Consider the following 14,306-nt stretch of genomic DNA (forward strand, 5'->3'; position numbering starts at 1 on the left):
TGTGCCTGGTTACAGTAATTGCTTGTTGCATGTCTTCGTGGCCTTTTCCTGTGGCAAAAATCTGACTTTCAGTGACCTTTTAATTCAATCTCAAGTTCCAGGCAAGTTTTGAAACAGGGTGAGTAATGTGTGAGAAAATGTCCTCCTGTCTGCTGCCATTTAGAAGGAAGTGGATTGAAGAGAAAGATGTGCCACACCTGTACTTACAGTAGCTGTTGCTACCTGAACTCTTGAAGTTGAAAAACAGCTCAGGGTGTTTATATGTGTAGTGTTGCAGCCTTGAACCATCAGAAAAATAAAAATCTGCTGCAGTTCTATGGCACGGTAAGCTGATCTAATGTCCCTTCCCATTAGTCTTATGTTTCCTAGTTTATGGTGTTGATCTGGTTGGGAGCTGAAGTACCAGGAAAAAGGCAGTTGTCATTTGGCTGTACTTCCTTATCAGCTTTCCATGGGTGTTAGCACCAAGTCAGACCACCTCTGCAGCAACTGGACTGTGATGAAGGCTGATGTGTGGGCAGCTCATCTCCCCCTGTGCCACAGTACAGTGGCCTCTGAAGAACAGCTGGGCCCTTCTTGCTTGTGTTGATTTTGCAGCCTCTCCCGACCCGTCAGCGATGATGATTCAGTGTGTTAAACTACAGGATGATAGTTGTGTTGTGTCTCGGTAGGCTGGGATCCTGCTGGTTTAGTGAGTAGAATCAGGTCAATGAGGTGAGACCAGCTGGGTTTGTTGGAGCTGATACAAGGAAGAGAGCAGGTCTGTGGATCTGTCCCTCTGGTTGCAGTGGTGTGCTGTGGTTGGACCATTGAAGTAAAAGGGTCACTTCATAATGTGAATTTTGGTCCTGCCACATAAGTGCATTTGTGTAGGGTGCTTTGGCAAGAAGAACCTAATAGAAACCTCTGACATAAAGGAGGTGGCATGTGATAAATACAGCACCAGTGTAAAGTATAAATTGTCCTGTTACATTGTGCGTGTATTAAGTTTATAGTAACTTGAGAGAAAAATCTTGCCTGTATCTTGAGCAAAAAAAAGGGATGCATTTACTGTAAATAATTAATAACGCTTTCTTGCTACATTTTACTTCTAAAGATGAAATAAAACGTGCCATCAAGAAATAGAACTTTGCTTATACATTGATGATGTAAGTGGTGGCTTAATTAATGTAAGTGTATGCAAGCTTATATCAGCACAGCGTGGTCATCAGATTGGAATTGTTTTATTTCTTAGCAGGGTGTGCAAGAGGTGCTGGGTCTGATGAAATTTAGTGTAATCCTATGCTGTTGAAATTTGGGTGAGCTGAAATTTGGGATTGTCTTAATCTCTGCTTTGAAACCATCTGAAAAATAAGTGATGATCTCAAAGGGTTTTTTTCTGAGCTATTCTACAAAACTATTCTATGAAACAAAATTAAGTTTCTAGAATTTTTCATCATGCAGTAAAATAAGCAGATTTCAGCAATATTTGCAACATTGTTATGGAATAAAAGAAATTGAATCCCTGACATTTCACTGTTGGGAACCAGTGATTCATGTAAACCCCTGAAACAATTTTCCATTACTGATGTGTTTCAGTATGCAATTGCCATTTGCTGTGGCTTAAAGGGCTTCTCCAACACCTGCAAGATCTGGCCCTGAAGTAGGAGTACAGCAAAATTGAGACACAAATAAAGCTACATTAAACAGAAATTGCATTCTGTGGTGTGTTACATCCATTTCTAACACTATTTTGACATGTATCTTGGGAGATCCTGTGCTGATGTGGTATAGGTTGACTAGAAACAGGCCCTGGCATAGCATTTCCATGCTCGCTGCAGCCCAGTCCAGATTCACATCCATCCCAATTGCCCTTCTCCAGTCTTGTCCTTCTCCCTGCCTTGGGCTGGGGCACCACAGTCGCAGCTGTCTGTGAGTCACGTTGGGTGAATGGTTTGGTGGGAGGGGGTGGAATGGGATAGACAAGTTAGTGTTCACCTGGAAGTGTTTCCTGGTTTGTCATAGCATGTGAATGCTAATGTTGATCCAAACAATAGAGTGGAGTGTGGTGGGAAGAAATAAGAAGGAACTCTTTCGATAGCAGAATGAATTTCCTTTGTGAATTAAAGTGGTCAAGTAGTTCCCTACTCATTTGTCTCAAATGTCTGAGATGTCAGACAGTTGCAAGGAAAATCTATAATTCAAAATGCTTGTATATGACTTGATGTACATGTGTCCTCTAGGCTTGGTATGATCATCTTAAGGAAAATAAAAGCATTGAAGATGAAGCTTATGAAGGCACTATCAACAATTATTTAAGAATTTCTTTATTATGGAATAGTAGTATTTTCTTTGCAGTTTTTTTTTAGCAAGGCTTAAGAGGAAGGCAAGTACCACCTCTGAAAACCTTACAAAATTTGAGTAGAAGCAAGATACATTTGTTTCAGTCTCTTCAGAAAGCAACAACTTGCAGAGGTTGGGCTTCTGCTCAGTAGATTAGTCACTGAAGGCTCTAAGGCTTAAGAGGCTGATGAACCACCCGGGAATCCTTGGCTGGTGCACAATCTGCTGAAGGAGCTGGGAACCTTAGGGAGAGGTTAGAGTGGCATAGCAGCTCTCCATCTCTGAAACAAATGTGACAAGTTGAAAAGAGGTATGAAAACCTGGACTACAAAGTGCACAGTCAGGAATGCTGTGTCTGTAGGAGCTTGCTTTATTTTCTCATGAGGGTTGGTCTAGAACATCATCTCCAGCTGCTGAGTGTTTTCTGAAATGCTCTGTGTCCTGACAGCTGTATCTGAAATGTTACATGTTGTGAACCTTCACCACGTTTGTGTGGATAGTAAGTCACTTCTGACTTTCACAAACTAAATGCCATTCACAGTCACATTTTTCTTCAGTCTTTGCACTGACAGTACTGTCTTCCAAGATCAGCTTCACTGTTGGAAGGGGGAGAAGACAAATCCTGCCTGACTTGGTTCTAGAGACCAAGTTGTGCTTTCCTAAATTTGGATAATTTCATGACAGTAACACCAAAATGAGAAATTGGGCAGTGAGCTTCACCCTCCATTTGATACAAGCTTGTTCTCCTTGTACTTGCATTCCTTGGAGTATTAGCATAGGCCATTACCTTTAGGTCTGATAAGCATGTGGTTTTTATTTTACCTGACCATTATTTTTCTTTTGGCATGCTAAGGTCTTGCAGATATATACTCATATATCAAATACTCATATATCAAATATACTCATACAGCAAATAGTCATTTCGTGGTTTTTTGGATATGCAACCCAACATTTATTTCCTCTCACCTGCTAGAACTCTGTTGCTGTTTAGTTGTCAGACACGTGCAGTGGCTTTGACAGGAGTTAAATTGGAAATGCATTTTGTCACTTGGACTACTGGGAACCATCTCTGTATTCCTTAGTAGTAGTCTGTACAAACCTTGAGTATTATCTTTGGTGCCCTTTCATTGTAAGCATGAAAAGCAGTGAATGGGCTAGTCAGGCAGATGGCCAGCTATGAAGTGTTTGTGGTAACATTCATCAGTGAGCTGGCAAATCACTGCTGATTGAGTCCTTCTGGGTGGCTCTTGCTCTTGGAGCTTGCCACACAAAAGAGTAGTAGTGAACACAGACGATATTTCAAGATAAATGCCTTGCTCTTCTGGTGGCAAATTTAGCAACACTAATAGGATCAACATCAGAACTACTACTCAATATTTTTCTTCAAAGCATTTCCCAATGCCATTACCCTTTACCTTGGTGGTAAATTTTTCATGCAGTTATCGCAGACTAATGTAGAGATTCTAAATACTACAATCAGTTCTTCTGTAATTGAAAAAGCCACTTGCAGAGCAAAATGTAGATGTTGTGAGCATTCAGTCTTGCTTTATGCCTAAATTAATATTTTCGCCTTTTCAACTTTTGAAGGGTTTGCATGTTATTATCTGATCCAAATCTTGTCCAAAATCATCTCTGTTTAAGTGTCAGCAAGGTATCTGATAGAAAGTGGTCACAGTCCTTTACATATGTCAGAAAGCTTTCATAAAATGAAACAAATCCATAATCATGGCTGCAAATGAATACCTTTGTGCAACAGTTCTTCAGAAGAGCTTGAGGAGTTTTTAACCATTTGTATACCAAATAAAGAATAACTATTATATTTAATAATTAGTTACTATTTACTGTCTTAAAAAATCAGTCTCAAGAAGACTCAAACTTTCTTGCTCTTTTGTTAGTGTATATGTCTGTTTCTGGGCAGTCCTGTGGTGTAATGGAGAGCACTCTGGACTCCGAATCCCAAGGTCCTGACTTCGAGTCTCAGTAGGGACCGTCCCTGCCATCCCATCCCATCAGATCTCGGATGCCCAGCAGGGTCAGCCCCGGTTAGTACCGGGTGCTGTGACAGTCCCGAGGACTTCACTGTCACTGTCCAAGCTCGCTCGGCCCTGGCAAATGGACCTTGGGACTTAAACGGTGAGGCCAGTTCTGCGCACACTGAGCCTCACCTTAAAAAATCCACTGTGCAGGCTGGAAGGGCTCACCCATGTGGGGAGAGCCCTGCCCAAATCTTTGTTTGTGAAGTTTGGCCATACAGACATACATGTCTGTTTCTACTGGCATTTTAGTTCAGATAAATGCTGTTACAAGAGAAATTAGGATATACTCAGTAGCCAGGCACTGTGAAAACTGGATGGCCTTGGTCAAGGAATGAAGAGGACTCTGACAGTGTGTGAAGCAGTGGTCATATCAGGAGGCTGTTCTGCAAGGGCTGTAGGCACTTTGCAAGAGGTAACCAGGTTGTGCCTCTCCAGTTTCTAAGCCAGTGGAGTTTGTGTCATTGTAGTGATAACCAGCCTTGCGCTACTGCAGTGGTCTCATGGATGTTGATGAATGAAGAAGAATTGGATCTCTGAGCAAGAGGCAGACAGAGTAAGTGAAGTGTGTCTATGTATGTCATAACAGGAGGGAGGGCAAGCAGAAAATGTGAAGAACACAATGTGTCACCTTTGGCTTGTGACCAGCAGAACTTTGCTGAAGTTTTTCTTCCTGTAGAACTTGTATCTACCTCCTTTACTAGGCTCAGTGGAATATTGCCCTGCCCATCCCACAATACGACCTTCCCTTTTCTGCTGCACTCTTCCTTTCTTCCCTCTTCTGTGTGCCATTGCTTCACTGTCCCTGCAGAACCATGAGTGCTTTGCACCTTGGCGTGTGCTGGCTGCCAGTTCAGCAGGTGACTGCTGTATTCCTGATGCAGCCATAGGTGTCTCCTAGTCACTGCCATTTTTTTTTATAAACCTTGTAGCAACTTGGCATCTCTGGAGAACTCCAGTGGATTTTGTTAAAGGGAATATGAAGGGTGTTCACTGGGATCAAAAGATACTGGGGGGAGGAATGGCCTCAGACTGCCCAACACTGTAATCACACATACCTTATTTCCTTAGGAAACCAGACTGAAAGAAACCTTTCACAGGGGTGAACAGTGAGAGGAAACAGGTCAGCACAGGAAAAGGGAGGCAGAGATCTATATTTGTAAAAATTAAAACTGGAGTCAGCAAAAAGTGGAAGAATAAAATAATTTGCATTTCTCAAAATATAGGGAAAATTTCACAATGAGTAGCAAGGGGATTGTACTTCTTTAAAAGTCAAGTGTGGGTTGTAACAGGTATTTATCGCCTTAGTGAGCAGGTTGGGGCTACCTGGGTGTGGGTATCTCCCAAGACGTGTATACAAGCACTAACTTGTTAAACCTGCCAGCCTTCTGTTTTGGTAGCAATATCACAGGAATGCTGGTGTCTTTGAAAAGGGTGCACAAAGGGCAAATAAGTTAGTTGATTTCTAGAGTGCAAGTTAAGAGGGATGGTTGAGGGAAATGGTAAAATTTACTGCACTTTCATGTTCTTCCTCCAAAGAAAACATCTTAAATAAAATATTGTATCTGCGTGGTGGGAGGATGGCTCCACAGACGGTTATCTGCGTCATTTTCTTGTTTCCCTGACATTAATATTTTGCAATTCACATAGTTTCCTACCACAATGTTTTCTAAAGTGGATGAGTAGATAAAGGGACTGTGGTGGCAGATGCATTTCTGTCTGACCAGCCAGTTTGGACCTACCTTCAGGGTACATCTACCTCAACGTTGTTACCATGTTATACAATGACTTCAACCCCAAATCACTTACGGGATCAGTTCTGAATTGTGAAACTGTCTGGTGTAGGGCAGTCTAGTGTAGAAAGGTTGTCCAGAGAGCCCATGACATCTCCTTCCTTTGACATATTTGAAACTGACTGCTCTGAGTACTGAGTAACCTGGCCTGAAATGAGTGTTGACTGTGATTTTAGCAGGAGGTTGAATTAAAGACCAACTAGTCCCTTTCGACCTGAATTGTGATTCTGTGTACTGTTTTCTTGCAGTTGTCACATTTATTTAAAACTTGGAGCTGCCAATGATACAAAATATCAGATGTTCTTGACCATTTGGCGGCTTCAGCTAAGAGTGGATTTTTGTGAATTTCTGGAAACTTGCACTGCCTAACAAAATATGGCTGAGTCATCAAATTACAGGCATTGGGTAACTCCACACTGAAGCAGTGATTATCATGAACCCACTGGTGTAAATGTGCTAACTGGGAAATTCCAGATGGTAAATTGTAAACATAAATGGATTCAGGATCTGAACACAAAGTAAGAATTCCAAACATATCTCAACACTTCTCATTTTTAGTGACATTCTAGGTGGGAAGAATTGGCCTATTATTTTTTGAGGGAGATGTTGGCAATCCTGCCGTCCTTCCCTGACCTGCCCTCAGAAATGAGAGGAAATGTGACGTATGCTCCTGACCTTGACAGTGGAGCCCATTCCTGGGGTAGCTGTGCAGAGTGCCCAGTCTGCTGTGTCAATTCATCTCTGCTGGCATTTCCTGCAGCTTTTAGTCATTCTGAAACAGCCTTCAAATATTTTCTATCAGGTGGCATAATACAGATTGACTGCAGTGTAGGTGCACCAGCTCTCAAACCTAAATCACAAACTATTTACCTGTCACTGTGCTTTAAATTATATTTTCAAATTATTCAAATTGATGTTTTCTTTTTGTGTAAATAAAATATCCTAATCTCAGCTATCAGTGGAAGAGGAGAATATGATCAGAATAGAAATTGCCTGTGAAGTGTGTCTTTCATACGTACCCTGGATTGTAATGAGGAAATAAACGCTGGCATTTTGCTTCCCGTTATGAATCAAAACATCAACTGTTACTGTTTTGTATTGTATTCCTGAAAGCATACATTACTGGGCTCCTTAAAATTAGTGTTTGAGTTTTGGTTGTATTTTTTCCCTTGTCTGGCCTTATGGAGAACACCCTTCTTCCAAATAAGAATAAGTACAATGATGTAAAATGAGCTTGCAAGAAAAGGCAGTGATACATACAAATATATTGCATGTAGAATGTCTATCCTGAATTCTGATTACATCCTCACAGTCATGAATAAACAAACTCTTGCAATTACCCTCAGCTGATGTTACCCTGGCAACAGTATATATATAACAAAATTCAGTAATCACTGCCAACAAAACCCCCAGTCTGGCTAATGCTTCTGTTTGCCAGGATGAAATACTTTCATTAAGTATTAAATCAACTCTAAATCATAAGTTCTGCCTTCAATATTAGGATCAAAACTAATCAGTAAAGTGTAATTATTCATTCCAGGGTATGGAGATGTTTGCTCTGAGTTCCCTATTTATCAAATAGTGATATGTAAAAGGAGAAGCAGGAGCTTTTTACCAGTTAGCAATAAATCACTTGGCGTTGTTCTGGCAAGCACAACAAACACAGCCTGTCTCTGACACTTTTTGGTGCAAGTTTCTGCTCACTCAGTTTTGCCAGTTCTGTTCATGCTGCTGATCTGGATGTTTGTGGAAGGAGGAACAGCAGCCTCCTGGGAGGAGAGCAGGAAAGCAAACTGGAAATACTTTTTTGATTTAACTTACTAAGAGGTATAAATTGTGAAATCCAGTTCTTAAATGTATCAGGTCACATCCTGGTGTATTTTATTGCACTTCAAAGTGCCCATAAAGTAAATAGGAGTTTAAATGAATTACTGGTCTGTAGCCTCCTTTAAGCTCTGATTTGCTGTGTACCCTCTGTTGTAGTCTCTGTGGTGATAAGATTCTGTGGATATTAGGTTTTATTTTCAAATTGTATCTACTTTTAAGGAATCTCAGATGCCTTGACTAAGACTCAGATTTTTTTATTTCAAGAAAAGTCCTGTCCAATTTAAATTTCTTCCATCCATTGAAATATTCATGTTTAGTGCTTTCCAGGAGAGGCCACTGAAGCTGCTGAGTTTGAAATGATCAGCAGGAGAATGGGGGCTGCTCATCCTTCTTTCTTCAAGGGTACAATTCCTAGAAAGACAAGATTCATGCCCATCCCTGCAGACACTATTTCTTCTGCTTACTGTGATTTAAGTATGTGCTCTGCTTGCTACATGATATTTATTATCTTTGAAAATATAAAACTAATCTAGTTTACTTGCTTTTATACACCTTTCTGCATTTCTAAACTGAATCTCAGTTTTAGTGGTTAAGGAAGTTTGATACACTTCAGAGCAAGGAAGTTTGTAGAAAAAAAGAAATATTTTGTCACCAGCCAACAGAAATATAAGATATAAGGGTTTTTTCTTGAAGTGTACAAGACAGCTTAAACTTTGACAGGTTTGTGTCTTCCTTCTTTGAAAGTTGCTTGTGATCAATTTACAATAACAGGGCTTTTATACTTAAACCAATTAATTTATTGCTCTGAGAAGCTGTGAATGCCCCATCCCTGGAAATGTTGAAGGCCATCTTGGTGGGGCTCTGAGCAAGCTGGTCTATTGGAAGGTGTCCCTGCCTATGGCAGGGGGTTGGAACTGGACGATCTTTAAGGTCCCTTCCAACCCAAACCATTCTGTGATTCTATGATTTTGATATTCTGTTTACTTACTAGAATTATTGCTAAAATTTGTTATTTATTTAAAACAAAAATTATTACTGGGTTAGTGACCCCAGAAATAAAAGTACTAAGTTTCATTTCCCCTCTCCTTGAATTTTAATAACAAAAGCTGGTGTTTTGCAAAATTAGTCCAAAGACCCACATTCTTAATAAGGGAACTGTCTCATTTATTACTCATCTTCAGTCGTGTTTCCTCAATCTGTCTTCGTTTGATGGGAAGGAGGTGACAGAACCTTGCAGATAATTGATCTGTATCAGCCATCAGCAGTGGTATTTAGTTGTACAGGTGTCTGATGGGACTGGTATAGGTCTTTAACTGTTTTGAGTTGGTGATGCTGGATAAGTTTTTTATAAACAATTTGGGATAATAGACTTAATAGCCTTGTGGGGAGGGAGACATGGTAGGCATGTCTGTCCAGCTGAAATAGAGTCTAGGAGAAAATCTAGTAGAGTGTTGCTCTTAAATTTCGTACTTTGGGTTGACAAGAAACATGCAGTGAAAGAAGTATTACTTCTGGAGGAAACCTTTTCAGTAACACCTCTCTTGACTACAAGGAAGCAGCATGGCTGTTCTTCAGTACAGCTGTTTCTTCATTTGTTTAGCTCTGATGATTTTTTGCTGAGAAGTTTTCAGATTTTGGTTAAACTTTATACTGAAATCTGCAGTCTACAGTTCAGACTTTTGTATCTCTTTGTTGTTGTAAGGCTTGTTGTTTGTGTTAGCATCTGAAATATCAAGGCAGTGACCCCTCTTGTAGGAATTCTGTTTGGCTTATAACTCATTAGCTTAATCATAATGTAAGGTGAGGTAAAACAAGAGTCTGGCCTGAATTACAAATAGTAGTTCTGTGATGTTTTATTCAGTTGTAGATGGGAAAAATACATGTATTGAAAAACTTCAGTCTTTTTAGTCTAACAATGTTTGTGATGAGCTAAAGAGCAGCAATCTTTTTGTGCTTAGTTTGAAGAGTGAGTTGCTGCTTTGCTTGTGAGTACTTGCCCTTGTGCAGTTTGGCTTGCACTTGCACCACTGTTTTCCCTTATTGATTTGATCTTCATAATCAGAGTAGTGAATTGTAAAAAAAATGTTGGATCTAAATAGTGATCCACATGCTGTGATCTGCTAGAAATAAAGTATTCTGAATGTGATCTAGAGCTGCAGATACAGTAGAATTTATCAACCAAATATTTTGAGAAATGTCATGAATCCAGTGGGACCACCAGAACAACATAAGTGTAGGTTAGTTAATCACTGGACATCTTTTAGGCTGGAGCCCTTCAGTACTTTGTCTAATTGAGATCTGGTGAGTGTTGCTTAACAGAAGAGATAGTTCAAAGTGAAAATCTTAAATTAGCCACAGATCTTGTGGGAAATGGTTTCATTGCTGTTGAGTAGAGACCACTCTCTCTTGAGAGTAGGTTAAAGCTTTAGCTGGTACTAGCTGAAATATAAAAAGTAAAGCTGCACTCTGCTTAAGAAGAGAATTAATCTAGTGCCTGAAGGGTAGGACAGATTGTCTCTAGGATTTACCAATAATGAATGAGCTCTCTCCCTTTCACATGGTCCTTCGCTCATTCACAAAACCCTAAAGAAAGAGGGCAGAAATCCTGAAAGAGCACTTTGCTCTTTACTCATAAGCAGCGAGGCAGAACCACTCATACAATGGAACTTTTAAAAAAACTTCTAAATGTTAATTAAATAGTGTAATTAACATTTTCCTTCTATAGTTCTAATAGTTTAAAATTTACTATTGCTCTGGGTATGCAACAAGTACTTTTGACCTCTGGTTTATGGATTATTTTGGCTTGCATTGTTTCTCTTTATAATTAAATTCTCTTTTTTTTTTCTTAAACAGCAAAACCATTTACAAAATTGGTGAAGGAAATGCAACTCCATCGAGATGACTTTGAAATTATAAAAGTGATTGGAAGAGGTGCATTTGGTGAGGTAAGAGATTTTTACTCTCAGTTGTAGTAATAGAACTTCTTTCATCGTTTTTGCATCTGATTTCTTGCTATAGTTGACCTGTACTTGTCCTAAAGATGAAAGATTCACACAGATGTGTTAAAATACTTCCAAATGTGGGATGAAGCTGGATATTAGTGCCAGCTCCCTTTGAAGAAGGTTATTTAGTGTCCAGTTCTGACATTTCTGTCAGTGGCACATTCTGACTTCGGTATAGGAAAACAAGTGTCTCTTCGATGTGTTTATGAGCAGGGTGGTCCCACCTGGAAGCTGCACAGCTGAATTTGGATCTCTTCTAACACTTGCATGTGTACTGCTCGGTCCTGCTCTGATCTAACCCAACTGGGCTGCTCCACCCATCTGCCTGTCTCTATAGCAATCTGGTAACGCAGAAAGACGCATTTGGCTGCCTCAAAGGCTGTTCCCTGTCATCTTTGAAGATCAAAGGCTGCTGGAGCTGTTTTTTGGACAGCAAGTTGAATCACGCTGGGATGATAGGAATGCCTTGGGTTTTGAGGACTTGCTAGTCCCAGGACCCAGGACTGAAGCTTTACTTCTTCATATGCTTGATGAAAGTCTCATCAGTCACAGAAATCTGGTAGGGCTTGTCCCTGGGAAAAGCATTCAGGAGCATGGCCCTCCAGCAGGGATAGGATACCTGAGACTTCTGGAGAACCTCAAAGACAACCCTTTCAGCATTTAAGTACAAGTTAACTAAAGTCATAGCTGTCAGCAAGAGAGGTTATTAACTAGAGAATTTCTAGAAGTAAAATACCCTTTAGATTTCTTTCAGGAAACTTCTTTTAAGTAGTGCCGCTAAAGTGAAATTTAAAGACTGCCATTAGTGGCTCACTTCAACCCATTAGCGTTTGCTTACAACTTCTGCCGGTGGCTAAGGATAAGCTTCCTGATCTCCATCTCCTGTTGTCTCCACAGAGGGCAGGACTGGGTGCCATGCAGGGCTTTCCTGCCAGGCATGGTGTGCCCTGGACACCTCAAGCTCTTCCATGTGAAGTTTGATTGTGGAACAGGGTTATCACAGGCTGACCAGAAACTAAGCTGGTGAAATACCAGGACCCTCCTGGACTGGGTTCAGAAAGCAGTGAGGTTTATATGTGCTTATGCACTTGATAGTGGGTGAAGTAATAGCTTCATATCCACATAATTGTAACCTATTTCAGAGGCTGCTTTTTAGAAAAGTTAACACCTAAGACAGAAATTAGTGTTGCAAGAACACCTCTTCATCTGGACATCATCTAATGATGTGATGAGGTAACATGAGGTTCACATGTAATCATTGTGAATAGAGCTGCTGAAGGAACTGGAGCTTTTTAAGTAAAATGTCCAGATAAACAGAAGCATCTTGACCTGTAAGACAAAAGTTCACTTTCTAGTGGATATTGAGCTTGATGAGTGCAACATTTGTTACAAAAAAGGAAATGTTATTTTAGAGCAGTGGAAATACTGCAGGAAAATCTGTTACTTAAGTGTTTCTTTTTAGCTGGTATGTATTATTTGAACATGACTTTTAGGGAAAAACGTTGCTGCAAAGATTTTGGCAGGAAAAAGCAAAAATTGTGTAGTAGTTTTGGCTTTAGTCAGCATAGGTCCCCATTTAGGCCTCAGTTTTTAGCAGGCCTCAAAGGTTGTGACACAGATTAGAGGGGACAGGTATCATCTGACTTAAGCAGCCAAAGAGGTATTTCATATCATCTGACATCATCAGGAAGTGTCGGGGAGTATAACAAGCAAGGGGAGAGGAGTCTCGCCCCTTTTCGGTCCATGCTTCTGACCAGGACGGTTCCCGCTCCCTGACTGCTGATATCAGGCCCTGCTGCCGGTCAGCACGTCTGTTTAGCCAGGGACATGAGCACATTCCTGTTAATTCCTCTTTCCCTCTTGCTGGGATGTTTCCTTTGGGGAGGGGGTTTGGTTGGTTTAGAGTTTCACCTGTTAGCTGGGGCGACCTCGGTGAGCCTGTTGTTGTTTCCTGTCACCATGTGCTATTTCGTATTCTGTGTTAAGCTCTCCTCTTCTCTGTATAAATATAAAAACCTCACTGTGTCTAAAGCCTCGTTTATGCTGTTTTCTCTCACTCTCCTGCTCTGGGAGTGGACTTTTTGACTGGGTACCAGGCAGTTGGCATTTTGCCAGCTCAAACTATAACAAATTGGAAAAAAAATTGCTAAGTCTCAGGAAGGACTGAAAAAAGCTACGAATTTAGTCCAGAAAAGAGGTTCAAGCAGAGAGGTTTGTAAGTAGATAGAAGGTCTGGAGAATCAAGACAGTGGTAGTAATGTCTATGTCCCTGTTAGGTTTTTGGCTCAAGGCACTGGCACAGTTGTGGAAAGAGCATCCCCACTTACTGCAGAATGATTTTACTAAGCATGAGCTGGATTTCTTTTGCAGGAAACAACTAGAACCTCCATTCCAGGTGTGCACCAAATGTGCTTCTGGGCCCAAGGAGTACCAAAGAATCAATCATTGTGTTTGACTTTCCTAACAGCTTCAAAGCATGTTTGGTCCAGGAAGCCAGGCTAGATACAGTATGAAACAAAATTCCTAAACTGCATATAATAGAGATGGGAAGGCTCACCACAGGATACTTTGATGTTGTTCTGGTCTTGCTGTGCCAAATTACTTGCTGAAGTGGCTGTGACTACTGATATCTGAAGATTTTTAGGTTAGTGTTTCACCAGTTTGTCTTTTGGCAAGATTAGAAGAGGTTTCTGGATCTTTTCAGAGCTAGACTTGTGAATCACTAGATATCAAAAATGGGATCCCTCTATAGTGACTTGCAGATGGAGTCAGTGTTGTGAATGCCTTCCCACAGTATAACTTGAAGGAAGGGCTGTTTTCCACAGTACTTGTTCTCTTCTTTTTCACAAGATGCTCTTCTCCACTCAAGGAATTGACCAACTGGAAATCTCAGTACAACAGCAGAATGAAGTATTTATGTGCACTTAGAGACTTCAGTTTATATTTGCCATGGAGCTTTAGGATGACCTTTCTTAGCTTTAGATCAAAAGTCTTAAGGTGTATAAAACATACAAATTCTGGATGGAAATTCATATTAATAATGTTTGGAGTGCCTGAATCAACAACGTGTTTCATATTCTTTCATTTGGAAGAGCATGGAACTTACCTGAAGTTATTCAAACATTCCACCCCCTGCCTCCAGCTGGAAATGAAATTTAACAGAAGTGAAATGAGAAAGTATCTTAATTTCATCCTTCTGTTAGAGCTGTGAGTGCTCACGGAGTTGGTGGTGTTTGTTATCTGTCAATATCACATCTTGTTCATTTCTTATCTATGAAAGTTTTAGTGTATAGTTGCAGCAGCTTGAAACTTTTGATCACTTTAAATTA

The 14,306-nt window shown here is 40.4% G+C and overlaps 1 protein-coding gene across 7 annotated transcripts in view; it reads left to right on the forward strand.

The window, feature by feature from the left end:
• CDC42BPB (CDC42 binding protein kinase beta) overlaps positions 1-14,306 on the forward strand; it is a 96,757-nt gene that overhangs the window by 17,828 nt on the left and 64,623 nt on the right. For all 7 annotated transcript variants that reach the window (XM_071557464.1, XM_071557465.1, XM_071557467.1 and 4 more), the window contains exon 2: positions 10,829-10,920. In XM_071557464.1, coding sequence (XP_071413565.1) covers positions 10,829-10,920 — 92 coding nt within the window. The remainder of the gene's footprint in view (positions 1-10,828; positions 10,921-14,306) is intronic.

The sequence above is a fragment of the Pithys albifrons genome, chromosome 6 (assembly GCF_047495875.1).
Source record: "Pithys albifrons albifrons isolate INPA30051 chromosome 6, PitAlb_v1, whole genome shotgun sequence".
In the NCBI taxonomy this organism is placed as follows: Eukaryota; Metazoa; Chordata; class Aves; order Passeriformes; family Thamnophilidae; genus Pithys; species Pithys albifrons.